This window comes from Pristiophorus japonicus, chromosome 2 (genome assembly GCF_044704955.1).
Source record: "Pristiophorus japonicus isolate sPriJap1 chromosome 2, sPriJap1.hap1, whole genome shotgun sequence".
Lineage (NCBI taxonomy): Eukaryota > Metazoa > Chordata > Chondrichthyes > Pristiophoridae > Pristiophorus > Pristiophorus japonicus.
This window is the reverse complement of record NC_091978.1, coordinates 229,996,309-230,014,007: the sequence shown is the minus strand read 5'-3', so window position 1 is coordinate 230,014,007 and position 17,699 is coordinate 229,996,309. Positions and strand designations below refer to the sequence as shown.

Below are 17,699 nucleotides of genomic sequence, written 5' to 3'. Positions count from 1 at the left end.
TTGCAATCTACCAAAATTCCCTGGATTCTGGAGAGGTCCCAGCAGATTGGAAAACTGCAAATGTTAAAGATAAAAGCTCATAGTGTTGGGGGTAATATATTAGCATGGACAGCAGATTGGCTAACTAACAGAAAACAGAGTCAGGATAAATAGATCATTTTCCGGTTGGCAAATGGTGACTAGTGGAGTGCCATAGGGATTGGTACTGGAGCCTCAATAATTACAATCTATATTAATGACTTGGCTGAAGAGACCGAGTGTAATGTAGCCAAGTTCGCTGATGATAAAAAGTTGGGTGGGAAAGAAAGTTGTGAGGAGGACACAAAAAATTTGCACGCTAAGTCAGTGGACAAACATTTGGCAGATGGAGTATAATGTGGGAAAGTGTGAAGTTTTCCACTTTGCCAGGAAAAAAAGCGCAAATTATTATTTAAATGGAGAGAATTTACAAAATTTACAAATGCTGCAGTACAGAGGGACCTGGGGGTCATTGTGCATGAAACACAAAAAGTTAGTATGCAGGTACAGCAAGTAATCAGGAAAGCAAATGGAATGTTGGCCTTTATTGCAAGGGGGATGGTATATAAAAGCAGGGAAGTCCTGCTACAACTGTACAGGGTATTGGTCAGGCCACACCCCAGAGTACTGTGTGCAATTTTGGCCTTCGTATTTAAGGAGGGATATACTTGCATTGGAGGCAGTTCAGAGAAGGTTCACTGGGTTGATTCCTGAGATGAAGGGGTTGATTTATGAAGAAAGGTTGAGCAGGTTGGGCCTATACTAATTTGAGTTTAGTAGAATGATGTTATTGAAACATATAGGATACTGAGGGGGCTCAACAAGGTAGATGCAGAGCAGATGTTTCCTCTCATGGGGGAATCTAGAACTAGGGGGCACAGTTTCAGAATAAGGGGTCGACCATTTAAAACTGAGAGGAGGAGGAATTTCTTCTCTCAGAGGGTCATAAATCTGTGGCATTCTCTGCCCCAGAGAGCTGTGGAGGTTAGGTCAGTGAATATATTTAAGGTGGAGATAGATTTTTGAATGATAAGTGAGTCAAGGGTTATGGGGAGCAGGCAGGGAACTGGAGTTGAGGTCAAGATCAGAGCAGCCATGATCTTATTAAATGGTGAAGCAGGCTCAAGGGGCCAAATGGCCTACTCCTGCTCCTATTTCTTATGGTTTTATATTCATAGCATGGTAGAATTTCAAATTCAGTTTGAGGGTGAGAAAGTTGCGTTTCAAACTAGAGTCTTGAACTTAAATAAAGGCAATTACAAAGGTATGAAGGCAGAGTTGGCTAAAGTGGACTGGGAAAATAGATTAAAGGGCAAGACGGTAGATGAGCAGTGGCAAACATTTAAGGTGTATTTGATAACTCTCAGCAAATACTGAGATTCCAGTGAGAAAGAAAGACTCTAAGAGAAGGATGAACCATTCGTGCCTAACTAAGGAAGTAAAGGATGGTATCAAATTGAAAACAAAGGCATACAATGTTGCGAAGAACAGTGGAAGGCCAGAGGATTTGGAATTTTTTAGAAATCAGCAAAGGACGACTAAAAAAATAATAAGGAGAAGATAGTTTTTGAGAGTAAATTAGCAAGAAATATAAAAACAGACAGTAAGAGCAGCTAAAGTAAATGTTGGTCCCTTAGAGGATGAGACTGGGGAATTAATAATGAAAACAGGGAAATGGCAGAGACTTTGAAGAAATATTTTGTATCGGTCTTCACGGTAGAAGACACTAAAAGCATCCCAATAATTGATAAACAAGGAGGGGGGGGGAACTTAAAACAATCACTATCACTAGAGAAAAAGTACTCAGCAAACTAATGGAACTAAAGATGGACAAGTCCACTGGATTCTGGGGAGGTCCCAGTGGATTGAAAAACCGCAAATCTAACATCCCTATTTAAGAAAGAAGGGAACTATAGACCAGTTAGCCTAACATCTGTCATTGGGACGTAAGGAAATACTAGCAGGGCATTTAGAAAATCATAATGCAATGAAGTAGAGTCAGCATGGATTTATGAAAGGGAATTCATGTTTGACAAGTTCTTTGAGGATGTAATGAGCAGAATGGATAAAGGGGAACCAATAGATGTCGAGTATTTGGATTTCCAGAAAGTGTTTGATAAGGTGCCACATAAAAGGTTACTGCACAAGATAACAGCTCTGGGGGTTGGGGTAATATATTAGCATGGATAGAGGATTGGCTAACTAACACAAAACAGAGAGTTGGGATAAATAGGTCATTTTCAGGTTGGAGAACTGTAACTAGTGGGGTTCCACAGGGATCAATGCTCGGGCCTATTTACAATCTATATTAATGACTTGGAGATAGGGACCGAGTGAAGTGTAGACAAATTTGCTGATGATACAAAGATAGGTGGAAAAGCAAGTTGTGAGGAGGATGCAAAGAATCTGCAAAGGCATATAGACAGGCTAAGTGAGTGGACAAACATTTGGCAGATGGAGTATAATGTGGGAAAATGTGAGGTTATCCACTTTGGTAGGAATAATATAAAAGCAAATTATTATTTAAATGGGAAGAGATTAAAAAGTGCTGAGGTACAGAGGGATCTGGGGGTCCTTGTACATGAAACACAAAAAGTTAGCATGCAGGTACAGCAAGTAATTCGGAAGGCAAATGGAATGTTGGCCTTTATTGCAAGGGGGATGGAACATAAAAGTAGGGAAGTCCTGCTACAACTGTACACACCTGGAGTACAATTTTGGTCTCCTTATTTAAGGAGAGATATACTTGCATTGGAGGCAGTTCAGAGAAGGTTAACGAGGTTGATTCCTGAGATGAAGGGGTTGACATATGAAGAAAGGTTGAGCAGGTTGGCCCTATACTCATTGGAGTTTAGAAGAATGAGAGGTGATCTTATTGAAACATATAAGATTCTGAGGGGACATGATAGGGCAGTTGCAGAGAGGATGTTTCCCCTCATGGGGAATCTAGAACTAGGGGGGCATAGTTTCAGAATAAGGGGTCACCCATTAAAAACGGAGATGAGGAGTAATTTCTTCTCTGAGAGTCGTGAATCTGTAAAATTCTCTACCCCAGAGAGCTGTGGAGGCTGGGTCATTGAATATATTTAAGGTGGAGATAGACAGATTTTTGAATGATAAGGGAGTTGAGGGTTATGGGGAGCGGGCAGGAAAGTGGAGTTGAGGCCAAGATCAGATCAGCCATGATCTTACTGAATGGCAGAGCAGGCTCGAGGGGCCAAATGGCCTATTCCTGCTCCTATTTCTTATGTTCTTACGTAAATCTGTGTCCTCTGATTACTGATCCTGGTAGTAGAAACAGTTTCTCCCTATCTATATCAAAACCCCTCATAACAACTCTATTAAATTTCCCCTTAACCTTCTCTGCTCTGAGGAGAATAAGCCCAGCTTCTTTAATCTCTCCACATAGTTGAAGTCCCTCATCGCTGGTACCATTGAAGTAAATCTCTTCTGCACCCTCTCCAAGGCCTTGTCATCCTTCCTAAATTATGGTGATGTGTGGATACAATACTCCAGCTTATGCCTAATCAGTGATTTACAAATGTTTAGCACAATTTCCTTGCTTTTGTGCTCTATGTTTTTATTTATAAAGCCCAGGGTCCCATATGCATTTTTAATGGATTTATCAACTTGTCCTGGCACCTTAAAATATTTGTGTATGTGAATCCTTAGACCTCTTTGTTCCTGCACCCCCTTTAAAATTGTACCATTTAGTTTATATTGTCTCTCATCATTTTTCCTTCAAAAATGCATCACTTCATACTTCTCTGCATTAAATTTCACTATATGTCTGTTCATTTTCCAGTCTATGTCCTTAAAGAAAAGACAGTGACATTCGTCTGAAACTGTGGTAACTCAACAGATTGGGGTACCAACATTAAGTGTTCTGGCAATAGAGGAAAAAATATTCATCTTCCACTCTGCTCAGTTTTTGATCTCAACAACATCATTGTGAAAGATGGCAAGCAGAGTTCAGAAAGGATGCATCAGCAACTTTTTCAAAGAGCGATGAGGATGAGAGGATTGTCCTATGAGGAGAGATTGTGTAGATATGGCCTATATTCTCCAGAGTTTAGAAAAATGAGAGGTGATCTCATTGAAATGTATAAAATTCTTAGAGCGCTTGAAAGGGTAGATGCTGAGAAGTTGTTTCCCCTGGCTGGAGAGTCTAAAACTAGGAGGGGGCACAGTCTCAGAATAAGGGTCAGCCATTTGGGACTGAGATAAGAAATTTCTTCACTCAGAGGGTTGTGAATCTCATGAATTCTCTACCACAGAGGGCTGTGGATGCTCTTCGATGAGTATAGAACCTAAGAACTTAAGAACATAAGAAATAGGAGCTGGAGTAGGCCATACGGCCCCTCGAGCCTGCTCCGCCACTTAATACGATCATGGCTGATACGATCATGGACTCAGGTCCAGTTCCCTGCCTGCTCCCCATAACCCCATATTCCCTTATCGGTTAAGAAACTGTCTACTTCAGTCTTAAATTTATTCAATTACCCAGCTTCCACAGCTCTCTGAGGCAGCGAATTCCACAGATTTACAACCCTCTGGGAGAAGAAATTCCTCCTCATCTCAGTTTTAAATGGGCGGCCCCTTATTCTAAGATCATGCCCTCTAGTTCTAGTCTCCCCTATCAGTGGAAACATCCTTTCTGCATCCACCTTGTCAAGCCCCCTCATAATCTTATACGTTTCGATAAGATCACCTCTCATTCTTCTAAATTGCAATGAATAGAGGCCCAACCTACTCAACCTTTCCTTATAAGTCAACCTCCTCATCTCCGGAATCAACCTAGTGAACCTTCTCTGTACTGCCTCCAAAGCAAGTATATCCTTTCTTAAATATGGAAACCAAAACTGTACGCAGTATTCCAGGTTTGGCCTCACCAATACCCTGTATAACTCTCGCAAGATTTCCTGCTTTTTTACTCCATCTCCTTTGCAATAAAGATCAAGATTCCATATATTCAAGGCTGAGATAGATTTTTGGGAACTAAGAAAATCAAGAGATATGGGAATAGTGCAGGAAAGTGGAGTTGATGTAGAAGTTCAGCCATGATCTTATTGAATGGTCAGAGATAGGGCTACAACAGGGTGGTACCAATTCTCTCTTTGAGCTTGGCTGCCTGCTCAGAGTACAGGAGTAGCGAATTTACCCTTAGCTCTCTTTGTTTAAACAGTGTCCTCTCAAGGATGCACTTATGAAGTGAAATATTAATAGTGTTGCAATGTTTACTTGAACTTGGGACGGTATCTCTCTTTGTGCTACAAATAGGGAGATATATTAAAAATGGCAACTGTTCATTAATTTGCTTTTCTTTTTATATATTTACAGTATAGAAATGTAACACTGTAATACTACAATAACATTGAACAAACATTGCAGTGGGCCATTTCTACATGTGATGATATATAATGACAGCATTTTATTTATTTGTAATTGTTTCATTTCCAGTGCACTCTAGCCTGTGCAGTGATGTAGCTGACTGCTTTGCCAGTTCTGGCATTTAGATTTTTGTTACAAACAAATCTGTTTACGTATAAATCCTCGTTTTCCCCCCTAGCCTGAACTATTAGTGACAGGGCATTATGTTCTATATAAATCTTATATTTTATAACAAGCTCACATTGTGACTTCAGCAGGCTTAAAAGGGGAGTTGCCATTAGAAGCCCTTTCGAAAACTAAACTGTTCAAAGAATTACTGTAACATCCTTTTATTTCTAAGATTTTTTTTAATGCCTTTCTTTAAAAAGTAAGTGGCGATGGTATTATGCTGCAAACTAGTTAGCAGCTGTTAGATCGTAAGGAGACCCAATTAACATCATTAACCTCAGGACAACTGTGTGATTTTGGGCATGTGTCCAGGAAGGTCCTGCCGCTAAAGGGGACCTGCTGCCATCTCACTGCTAAACTGATTGTTAAAAAAATACAAAATATTTTTCCGGTGGAGTAGTGAATGTGCTGGCTCAAAGAGAAGGAAGAGACATTCCACTCAGCACCAAGGCACACTGGGGTAGATCTTGACTTTGTGAGATAGTATAAAACGGGTGCCAGCTGATTGGCAGCCCACTTTACAGTTCTCCTGATTTTAATTTCCATTGACTTCAATGTAAATAGAAATTACTACAGAAACAGGCTGCTGATTTGCTAGCACCCATTTTACATCATCTCACAAAGTCAAGATCTATCCCAATTACGCACACGGGGAGTTTCTGCTCATTGCTGTGATGCTGTGCAGAGGCCACCCTAAGTAGGAGAGAGCTAAGACTGGAGAGTCAATCCTCGCAGGCCTCAAATCAGCTCTCTAACCACTGCGCTTAGCCGAGGGTGTGGGTATGAATGGGCAGTATCACCCAGGTGAAAACTGGAACTAATAATGAACATTAAATTCAGCCTGCCCACCCTCTCTGGCATGGAGGGAAACATTAATCAAGACAACAGAGAGATCTGATGATCTCACAGTGGTTATTGAAAGAAAAGCAGTTACAAAAAATGGCTCGAAAATCATTCACCTTGTAAACCATAATTCAAATTAAAATGATTCTCTAAAGGCAAAATAAAAATTTATTTCACGTCAAACCTGTTTGCTTAAGGTTTGTTTAAAGATGAAAGAATATTGCAGGAACAGAACATTGAAAATACTCCTCATGTGACAGTCCTAAATCAGAAAAGCAGTTATGGATGATATATTCCTTCATTAACTAATTTTAGACCAAAAGCAGACATAAGTGTATCTACCTTTTCACTAAAATTAGTGACTGACTCCCTCCCCGCTGCAGATTATCTGTGCATTTAATTCCTTATTACTGAGTTGGAGTTTATTTTTGGGAAATAAATGCCAGCATTTCCAGCAACACCAATACCGATAATGCAATAAAAAAACAAGTTGGTGAGAAGGCAGTCACCGCACTAATGAAAACAGCTGTTAAAAGACTGAAATTCTTTAGGGCACATTGTAAAAAGCATATTACTGGGCATCAGTGACGTGGATTCTTCATTTGTGCCCAGCTGTATTTCACACACTGTTCTAATCTTGTCTGAAACGAGGGAGTCACTACATTGAAAACCATTTACTGCCCCCTAGTGGCCAGCAAAGATAACGCAGAAATGTAAGAGTCACCAACTATTGAGATCCAGCACAAGTTATAAATAAGAGGAGCAATGATTTTAAGATGTTATTTGTTACCTCATTAATCAATGTGACATTTTGTTCTTTTCTGATGATTTAAGATAAAACAAAAACCCTTGAGCTGCCAAAAGCTTTCAATTGATGATTAAAGATGGAATGCACTAATAGAAACAATGGAAAATAGCGAAATAGAATATATATATATCTATAAAACATTTAAGAATCAATCTTATTATCTGTGTACAGGGTTACTGGATTTACCTGAGGGAGACGGTTGCCCCTTCACAACACCATTTTTAGTTTTCTCCTCAAAATCCATCACCTCCTTGTAGATTAATTCTGTTAATAAAAAGAAAAATTAAAGTAACATATTCAGCCACAGAAGTCACATTTACCAGTGTTCTAGTCCTTCATTCGCTTTGACATGGATATTTCTCTTGATCGGCAGTAACACGTTACTTCTGGAGCTTGGCCTGCCTATTTATTATTCAGTGCATTTTACACTGCTGCAGGATAGTTCAGTGATCTGTTGCTGTTTAGGACAAAGGTGCAGCCGCCATCAGTGGCAGAGAGAAGGGGTGGAGAATCGCATCTGATTAGTAACTTTAAGCTGACTCGCAACGAGAAAGATCAGAGGAGGAATTTCGAGAATGGGGGGTTGGGGCTGCTGAATCTGGGGGTACAAATTCAGCAAGGGGTCCGCTATTTGGGATGGAACCTAGATCTGATGGTTTCCACTCCATTGAAGACAAGTTAAAAAAACTGCGCTTTTTAATGCTGCAGAGCAAATCCGTGGTCATGACTGGGAGCATACTCGGGCTACCCCAGGAATTTCAGCCAGTACGCTCCGATAGGCTGAGCAGGACCTACGCCTACCAAGAGGCAACATAGGTTCTGCTGTGGGCCCACTGAAGGCCCTATCAAAGGAGAAAACAGAGCACTTACCTTAAGCAAGGTGCTCCTCTATTCGCTGAATCGGGAAATAATTCTGTCCAATATACTTTGGCCAGTCTGGGCATTGGATGTTCCTTGTCGGAGTGGCATGGTGTATGTCTGCTCCATGAGACAGGTGCCTCTGTTATGCCACCAAAGGTCTGGGCATCTGCCCTAAATATTGAAATGAGCCCTTTGCCAAGATTTAGGATTGGGTTTATGGTGGTGGGGGGGTGGGGAGCGCGCGGGGGGCAGGGTCAAAGTGGGAGGCAAAAGTCACAACCCAGTACAGTTCCACTTCCTCCACTGTTTCTGTGGAATTTCTATCCCATCTTTTTCTCTACCCCATAATTGTGTTTGAATTGAGGATAGGGCTCTAGCTGTCACAGAGAATGCAAGAGCATTTGTATTGAAGAAGTGTGATGACCACTAATCATTCCTGACATTGAAAATCTGAAAATCAAGGGACTTTTTGGTAATCTCACCAACTCAACTTTATTTACTTAATTCCCATTTCCTCTATTCCGCTCCCTTGGCAGAAATTCAATGTGGATAATAATAAAGTTGTTTCACCTAGTAGTGGGCAGTATCACCAAGCAGCACTTAAACAGTGAGTGCTAACAAAAATATCCAAATCTTTATTTGTTGCTATATGTTTGCAGGTATCAAACATAACAGAGTAGATTTTCAACTTACCACTCAGACATAAAACTGGTGTTGTGAAACCACTGACTTTCAATTCAATTGGTTTACGCCCTGACAGCCAGTTGAAAATCTGCCCATCATTTCCCGCAATTTAGCAAATATCATAATATTCATCATACATAGAAAGTGTTTACGTAAGATCATCTAAAGTATATGATCATAATTGTCCAGAGTCCTTGTTTCACATTACCTTTCCATTCATCTATACTGTGCTCTCTCTCATCAAGCTGTTTATCATAGATCTGGGGAGGAGGCTATAAAACAAAGGACACAGATAATACACTGCATGTCACAGAAACCTACATTTTAGCCCATCTCTCCATGCCTCATTAGGAGATTCAAAATTATATATTTTTTTAAATCATCCCCACATTGCAATATTAGTGATCATACCCTAGAAATTGCTGTTCCTGTGCTATTGGTGGATTAACTGTGAGTTACCACATGCCAACCTACAAAACCCGGAAAAAATGACAAAGTTTCAAAAGAGCTGACGCAGCCCCAGAAGAGCTGACAGCTCAAAAAACAACATACAACTGAAAATGTCGCATTTTGTCCTTGGGTTTTGTTTCTCCCAATCAGCAGTGTTACCTGTCACAGTGCTACGTGTATAGCAGAGCTGGTTTCTCTGCCTTGTTATTTTTTTATGACTCATTGGTTTTCGATTACGGGTTAACTGAACTGTAGGTGTTGTTGTTCTCACGAGCTATTGGGTGTTGGGTGCACAGCAGTCAGCCAATGATGCTTAGGTAAAGAAAGGTCACATCAAGACATTCCAGGTTAGTATTTACAGGACACAGGCATACAGTGTTAGGGGAGATAGCAGGCTGTTTTTCTTGCTCAGTTTCAAAAGAGCTATGAAATAGTGTCGCTGTGACACTTTTGGAAAGGATCTGGAATTAGTACCCGATGCATCAATCTTCCTTGCTGCATTGCTGGTACTGTTGCTAAGTTTTCATTGGCATTTCCCCCTTACCTTGCCAAGGCTTTGCCATCCTGGTCATCAAGCTGTATGCTGAGTGAAATTATATGAAGCGCACAGCAGATAACAGTTATTCTGGAAACCCTATGATTTATAAGGCATTTGACAAGGTGCTACATAAAACCGTATTATAGGAAGGACGTGATTGCACGAGAGAAGGTGCAAAGGAAATTTAATAGGATGCAGCCTGGAATGGAGAATCTTAGTTATGAGGACAGATTGGATAGGCTGGGTTTGTTCTCCTTGGAACAGAGGAGGTTGAGAGGAGACCTCATTGAGGTGTACAAAATATTGCGGGGCCTGGACATAGTGGATAGTAAGGGCCTATTTCCATTGGTAGAGGAGTCTAATATGAGGGGGCATAATTTTAAGGTGGTTAGTGGAAGGTTTAGAGGGGATTTGAGGGGGGGTGTTCTTTACGCAGAGGGTTGTGGGGATCTGGAACTCACAGCCTGGAAAAGTGGTGGATGCAAAAACCCTCACCACTTTTAAGAGATGGTTGGATGGGCACTTAAAGTGCCGTAACCTGCAGGGACCTAGAACTGGTAATTGGGATTAGACTGGATAACCTTGTGTTGGCCAGTGCAGATATAATGGCAAGTACCGCAGGGAATAGAATACAGCCAGGGTGATCTCCTGGACTTCGATCGCCTGGATGGGTCGGAGAGGAATTTTCCCAGAATTTTTTCTCCCTAAATTGGCCTGGGTTTTTATCTGGTTTTTGCCTCTCCCAGGAGATCACATGGCTCCGGTTGGGGTGGAGTGTAGAAGGTTTCATTACAAGGGGTGTTGTAGTTGTGTGAGGCAGAATGGTTGGGATCGGTGCTCTTTGCCTTTCCGCCATTGTTCAATATTTGTAGGTTTATATGTAACCTTCAGGGCTGCTGACCAACGGCCGTGTGGCTCTTTGTCAGCCGACGTGGACATGATGGGCCGAAATGGTCTTCTTCTGCGCTGTAAATTTCGATGTTCTATGTTTTTATGTTACTGCTCAAGATAAAAGTTCACGGTGTTGGGGGTAATATATCAGCATGGATACAGGATTGGCTAACTAACAGAAAACAGAGAGTCGGGATAAATGGTTCATTCTCGGGTTGGCTATCAATAACTAGTGGGGTACCACAGGGATCAGTGCTGGGATCCCAACTATTTACAATCTATATTAACGACTTGGAAGAAGGGACCGAGTGTAACGTAGCCAAGTTTGCTGACGATACAAAGATGGGAGAAAAAGCAACGTGTGATGAGGACACAAAATAATCTGCAAAAGGACATAGACAGACTAAGTGAGTGGGCAGAAATTTGACAGATGGAGTATAATGTTGGAAAGTGTGAGGTCATGCACTTTGGCAGAAAACATCAAAGAGCAAGTTAGTATTTAAATGGAGAAAGATTGCAAAGTGCTGCAGTACAGCGGAACCTGGGGGTACTTGTGCATGAAACACAAAAGGGTCGTATGCAGGTACAGCAAGTGATCAGGAAGGCCAATGGAATCTTGGCCTTTATTGCAAAGGAGATGGAGTATAAAAGCAGGGAAGTCTTGCTACAGTTATACAGGGTATTGGTGAGGCCAAACCTGGAAGACAATGTGCAGTTTTGGTTTCCATATTTACGAAAGGATATACTTGCTTTGGAGGCAGTTTAGAGAAGGTTCACTAGATTGATTCCGGAGATGAGGGGGTTGACTTAAAGGCTGAGTAGGTTGGGCCTCTATTCATTGGAATTCAGAAGAATGAGAGGTGATCTTATCAAAACGTATAAGATTATGAGGGGGCTTGACAAGGTGGAAGCAGAGAGGATGTTTCCACTGATAGGGGAGACTAGAACTAGAGGACATAATCTTAGAATAAGGGGCCGCCCATTTAAAACTGAGATGACGAGAAATTTCTTCTCTCAGAGGGTTGTAAATCTGTGGAATTCGCTGCCTCAGAGAGCTTTGGAAACTGGGACATTGAATAAATTTAAGACATAAGGAGATAAGGGGTTATGGGGGCGGGCAGGGAACTGGCCCTGAGTCCATGATTAGATCAGCCATGATCGTATTAAATGGCGGAGCAGGCTCGAGGGGCCGTATGGCTTACCCCTGCTCCTATTTTTTATGTTCTTATGTTCTTATGTTCTGTGGTCGACGCATGTGAAGTAACACTTCAAGATATCAATGGATATTGGATCATTCTGTTTGTGACATGAGCTTTGTTGCACCTGTACTTTGCCTCGGTCCATGGTTGCGCAAGGTTATCATGAGGCATCACATCATAGTGTACACTTGGTCTTCCTGGAGCTATCCTTGTCCTAATGTTGATGCTGTTGATTGCCTTATAATGAAGACATTGTGAAGGAAAGAAAGCATTGCCCTGCATGAGTCTGCACTGGTGGTCACATATCATCTTCACATTCAGGTAAAAAGTCCTTTCAGATCATAGCATTGTGCACAGGGACCTGAATGGCACCATATCATAAATACCCAACTGGTTCACTAATGTCCTTTAGGGAAGGAAACCTGCTGTCCTTATCTGGTCTGGCCCACACCTGACTACAGTCCAACACCAACGTGACTCTTAACTGCCGTAGCCTTGCAAGTCACTCAATTGTATCAAGCTTAGGGCACTTGGGATGGGCAATAAATGTCAGCCTTGTCAGTGACTCACACATCCTGAAAACTAATAATAATAGGAACTTAGGAACAGGGTATTCAGCCCCTCAGGCTTGGTCTACATACAATTAGATCATGGGTGATCTGTATCTTAACTATATCTGCCCGCTTTGCTTCCGTAATCCTTAATACTCTTACCTAACAAAAATCTATCAATCTCAGCTTTGAAATATTCAATTGACCTAGCCTCAACAGGTCAATTGATGTCGTTTTTGACCACCAGACTCTGGGGAAACTCTGTGAAATTGTATTGGTCAGAGGTAAATATGATGAAGTTGCTGGCCCTGCTGAATAATGCATCTGTGACCCTGTTGAATTATGCGTAGACAGTAGGAGGTCAATAAACCTTGGTGAGGGAGGCACATCCTGGGATAAGTGCTAGGTGTGCCCGCTGGTGACCTTGCTGGAGTTTGTAGGGTCAGGGGGAGGTTATCCAACATACACACTATGACCTTACGCCCGTACCACTAGGGGTTACATCTCAGGTGCCCATCACCACAACATGGCAGAATGTCTGCCGAATATTGTCGTATGCGGGGCAGGAAATGCAGAAATGCCCCCAGCAGCCCCTTTATAAAGAGACCACATTAAGAAAATAGTAAAACATTACGTTTCTCTTCAGAGGTCCAGACCACCATCCCATCTTCGAGGCCCACAACCACCCTTTGGCAGGCCAGAATACTCCTGTTCGCTGGCTGTGCTGGTTGCTGATCCTGTCCTGATCTGCTCCTAAGCCATGCCACCAGATCTCCTGATGTAGGAAGTCCCAACTTCTCCTACAGCAACAGCCTTGCAAGAAACTGGCAGAGGTTTCGCCTGTTACACGGCCCCACAGAATCCTTAAAGTAATTTCCAGACTGGCTTATCTGAGTCCCACCTTATTTTCCAGCTGTTCTGCCACAGTTCTGCTTGAGTTGAGGCTGGAATGTGCTGGAAGGGTCTTGGATTTTCGGCCCCCATATGTCCACTCACTGAATGTGCAGTTGGTGTGCGACCACACACAGCGAATCCTCAATGTCAGTGCCCGCTATCCTGGCAGCAGCTCTGATGCCTTCATCCTGCGGCAGACCGGTGTGCCAGCACTCTTCCAGCCTCTACATCAAGCTCGAGGGTGGCTGCTCGGAGACAAGGACAGTCTATGTTTATAAGTTTCTCTTAAAGCAAGGCTGGCAGTTTTTAAAGCAGTCTCGAGCCCTTAAAGGTGAACTGTCTCCTGAGAAAAAAATTTAAATCATTCAAAAATAAGCAGTCTCTATCCCATAAAGCTCACTCCCTTCTGAATAAAAAACATTAAAAACATTCTAAACTAGGCAGTCTTCAGCTCTTAATACTGAACTGTCTGCTGCACGTAAAAGATGGTAAAAGTGCTTCAGCACAAATGGCTCAGCAAGCCAAGGAAGGGCATCCAGGGTCTCATGCGCAATATTCCAGCTTTGTGCAGGGGGACACGAGACGAGAGGTGCTATACCCATAAGGGGCCAGGAGGGTCTCCAGAAAGAAGGATGTTGTACCAGATCGCCGAGGCCTTCACTGCCAACAGTGTTGCCCCCAGGACCTCAGATGAGTGGTCAAGGTCAGTGAATGCATCTTCAAAAGCCATCTCCTACCAACTGCACCACTAGCCTCACACACTACTCAATGCATGACCCCCACCCCATCACTCACCTACCAACAATCTCTACCAAACACGAGGCACACCTCCCATTCCTAGCTTCGCCACCTCCTTGGAGGAGGTGGTGCTGGCCATTCTTGGCAGGCCCTTGGCCAGGGATGGGGCTGAAAGAATACAATATGCCATAATCTTCATATGTTATCCTCCTTCTCACATCCCACTTCCCCCACAATCTCTTCTGATATACAAACTGCACATAGTGTAAGGATGCACCTCTTGCTTTCCTGCCCTCCCCTCACCACACCCTTACCCTTGCGCCTGTCTCATTTCAGACACCAAAGAAATGCAGCCTGCCCAGCCAGTGGGTGACCAAGAAGAAGGAGAGGAGAGTGAAGAAGAACAAACACCATCATTTGATATGACACTCCCAGCCACCAGTGTTCCTCACTGAAAGTCAGCAGCCTTCCACCAGCCATGCTGCAGCCACTGAGGTAGCACTGCATGACATCAGTAGGATAGGCAAAGGCACACACAAGACAGTCACTAATGAAATGCACACAGGTGATTAGTTGAATTTTTTAATATAATATTGGATGCATATATGGATAAAGCTGGATTGGAAAGTTTGCTTTGTGGTGGTTTCTTTTTCAGCATTGTGGTTAAGAGGACACTGTGATGGTCAGTAACAGAGGAAAGTTAAGGTGTGGAACTATTGTTGAATGGGGAATTGGGGTTGTGTTCACGGGTACTGCAGTCGGCTGCTTCGATCACAGACAGCTTGGGCAGAAAGGGGCTGTCTGGGATTCCTCCTCCCTTCCACTTCCTCCTCTTCCTCCGGGCGCTGTATGCCTGCTGGCAAGGGCTATGCCCTCATGATAGCGAGGTTGTGGAGCATGGCGAGAGAAGGTAAGGTGTGGGACTATTGTTGAATGGGGAATTGGAGTTGTGGTCACTGGTACCACAGGTGGACGATTCGATCCCAGGTATCCTGGCTAAAAAGGGGCTGTCTGGGTTGCCTCCTTCCTTCCATTTCCTCCTCTTCTGCTTCTTCCTCTTCCCACTGTGAGCAGCTTGTCCCCTTTGCTTCCTCTGCTGCACCTTCATGTGATGTTGCAGCCCAAGGAGGACTGCATCTAAAGCCTCCAGGACTGGGAGCAAGTGGTCTTCTCAGAGGCCTTCCTTTAACATCTAATGCCGTGGAAGCATTCAGCAGCACTCCCTGTTCACTTTAACTACTTTTTAAATGTATTGCACCAAGCCACTAATCCAATCAAATATAACAAAATTCTAAAAGCTGAAATCAAAACTTAATCTGAAAAATGTATGTGTCCCTTTAAGAAGCGCTGATAGCATCTCTGTAGAATTGTTGCACGCACGTTCTTCAGTGTGTGGTTAGGAGAGCGGCGATGTCCAAAATTGCAGACATGCATCAATTCAAGCGTTGCACGCCGATTGATGTCACGATCTGCACATTTACACTGGAGGCGAGCGCAGCCAATGGCAGTGCTGCCGACCTCTCCAAAATAGCAGCCGCGTGTCCCATGCCGGAAACGGGTGGAAGCGAGGTATCCACCATTTTTTCAAGAAAACCAGCCTTAATGCTCGGCGCAACAACATCGAATTTCGCAGCCCTTGGCTCCCAATGTTACCTCCCACTAGTGGTTATGCAATTTCCTGGGACAGCCGTAAAATAGTTTAAAAAATACCTCCAGGAAAATTCAGCGAGAAAAATGTCTGATTCATGCATGAGGGACAAAGCACATGGTAGGCATAATGTGCATTAGAAATTCCTGTCGTCTGGTGATCTAAAGTCACCGTATACTGAGGAGGGAGGGAAGGAAATATTTTGTTTGCAATATTGCCCCAATGCTCACTTTGGAAGAGGATGCAGACTGGCAGAATGGCATTCACCCACTGGAAATCTTTCCAGTTCCGTGTGACTGCATGATGCAGGTATACTTTTCTTACCAGCACTATATACTGGTGGAAATGGGGCCCACGTTGCTAGTTTCTGAACAACAATCGCAGAGCGATTGATTGCATTTAGGAAAGAGACAAAGTCCATTTGTTCAGCTTTAAAGAAACATTGGTTCAGAAAGCCCATGCACCCTCTGCACCCATTAACCCCATGGAGGTGGGAAAGTGTTTCATTGACATCCGTCCACCCTGTGTGGGAGGGTTGAACAGAGAGTGCTGTAAGTGGCATATGTGCTCAACCCCAATCTGCTGCCCCTTTGCAGATCTTACCCGAGGTTGGAAGTACTTTGCGAGGAAAGTTGGTTTCTCTATCCCACCTGCCCACCAATATTATGTGCAGTAGGTGGGGCGGGCAATGGGTGGGAGACCGAGATCACTGCTGGGGATGGAGGAATCTGAAGTGGCGTTCCGGGGCTCCTCTACCACTATATCCCCATATTGTGGAGAGTATAGCAGACTAAAATCCAGTCCATAGTGTAATTGAAGAGCCAATTGGATGCTGTGATAGACACGGAGGCTTTTCTTTCTGGATGATTAACATAAAATGGGTCATATTCCTTGTCTGTTTTTATGTTGTGATCTTAGATATCACTTACTATGAATAGAGGTTATTAATTGAAGAAAAAAAGCATCAGAACTTACTGCCTCAACTTCAGCTGGATCATACCAGACATTAATGTATGGGTGCTGTAAGGCTTCATCCACAGATATCCGTTTAGCAGGGTCAATGACCAACATCCTGGACAGAAGATCTCTGGCTTGACTGGCTGCAAAACATATGGTATTGATCATTAATGCATTTCCCAACTATCAATCAATTTCCTACCTAGGCCACAATATTGCCTCTAATTCTAGGTGATTTCATTCTTGGCTTGTAACGTAATCTCGAGTGTGGAACCTGGTCAAATGCCTCCTGAAAATCCATATCTGCTTCATCCGTTGATCCTCCTCTATGCACGAGCACAATCTTTCTATTCAAAAACTCTATTAGTTTGGGTAGACATGATAGGACTGAATATCCTTAGCCCTGCTCCACTGGTGGAAATGTAGGAGAGTGGGTGCCGGTCACCTCTGACCCTGAACCTGCTGGAGCATCTGGAGTCGGGAAGTGGTCACCCAATTACCATCGCTAGTGTCAGGCACCCATATCATTATTGGTGCACCTTGGGCACTCATGTTAAAAGCAGCACTGACCAACTGGAAGTGCTGCAGTTGGAGCCACTGACTATGAACATTTTGAAACATTGCCCCATTGGCCCCCTTTATAAGAGGACTGTTAAAAAGTCAAGTTGCCGGGATTTTGACTGGTGTCCAGGTCAGGACTCAGGCCTCAACCTCCATTTTTACTATTCAAACAACCTGTAGAGGGTTGAACTCTGGGGAAGGCATTCCCAGCTGCTCAATGAACCTGTACCGTGGATTCATCATCATGGTGGGTGCTAGTGTCGAAATTTCCTTCCCCAAGCCATGGACCCTCCAACATCAGAGGCCATGTTAGGGGTGAACAGAAGGTACATCCCAACCAGACCCCGGCAGAAACTTGTGGATTGAGCTGGACTTGGCGTGGGTCCTGATCGATTGCCCTGGGGCCAGACTGCATTCCTGGCTGACTTACACTCGGAATGTGCTCTTAGCGTCATGGAAATTGAGAAGCGGACTTCCCTTTCACAAAACCATGCTGAGT

The 17,699-nt window shown here is 43.3% G+C and overlaps 1 protein-coding gene across 6 annotated transcripts in view; it reads right to left on the bottom strand.

Annotated features, from left to right (window-relative positions):
* Positions 1 to 17,699, bottom strand: part of mapk10 (mitogen-activated protein kinase 10) — a 573,858-nt gene that overhangs the window by 26,439 nt on the left and 529,720 nt on the right. For all 6 annotated transcript variants that reach the window (XM_070871055.1, XM_070871058.1, XM_070871056.1 and 3 more), the window contains 3 exons: positions 16,658 to 16,782; positions 8,982 to 9,045; positions 7,415 to 7,492 (listed from right to left, as the gene is read on the bottom strand). In XM_070871055.1, coding sequence (XP_070727156.1) covers positions 7,415 to 7,492; positions 8,982 to 9,045; positions 16,658 to 16,782 — 267 coding nt within the window. The remainder of the gene's footprint in view (positions 1 to 7,414; positions 7,493 to 8,981; positions 9,046 to 16,657; positions 16,783 to 17,699) is intronic.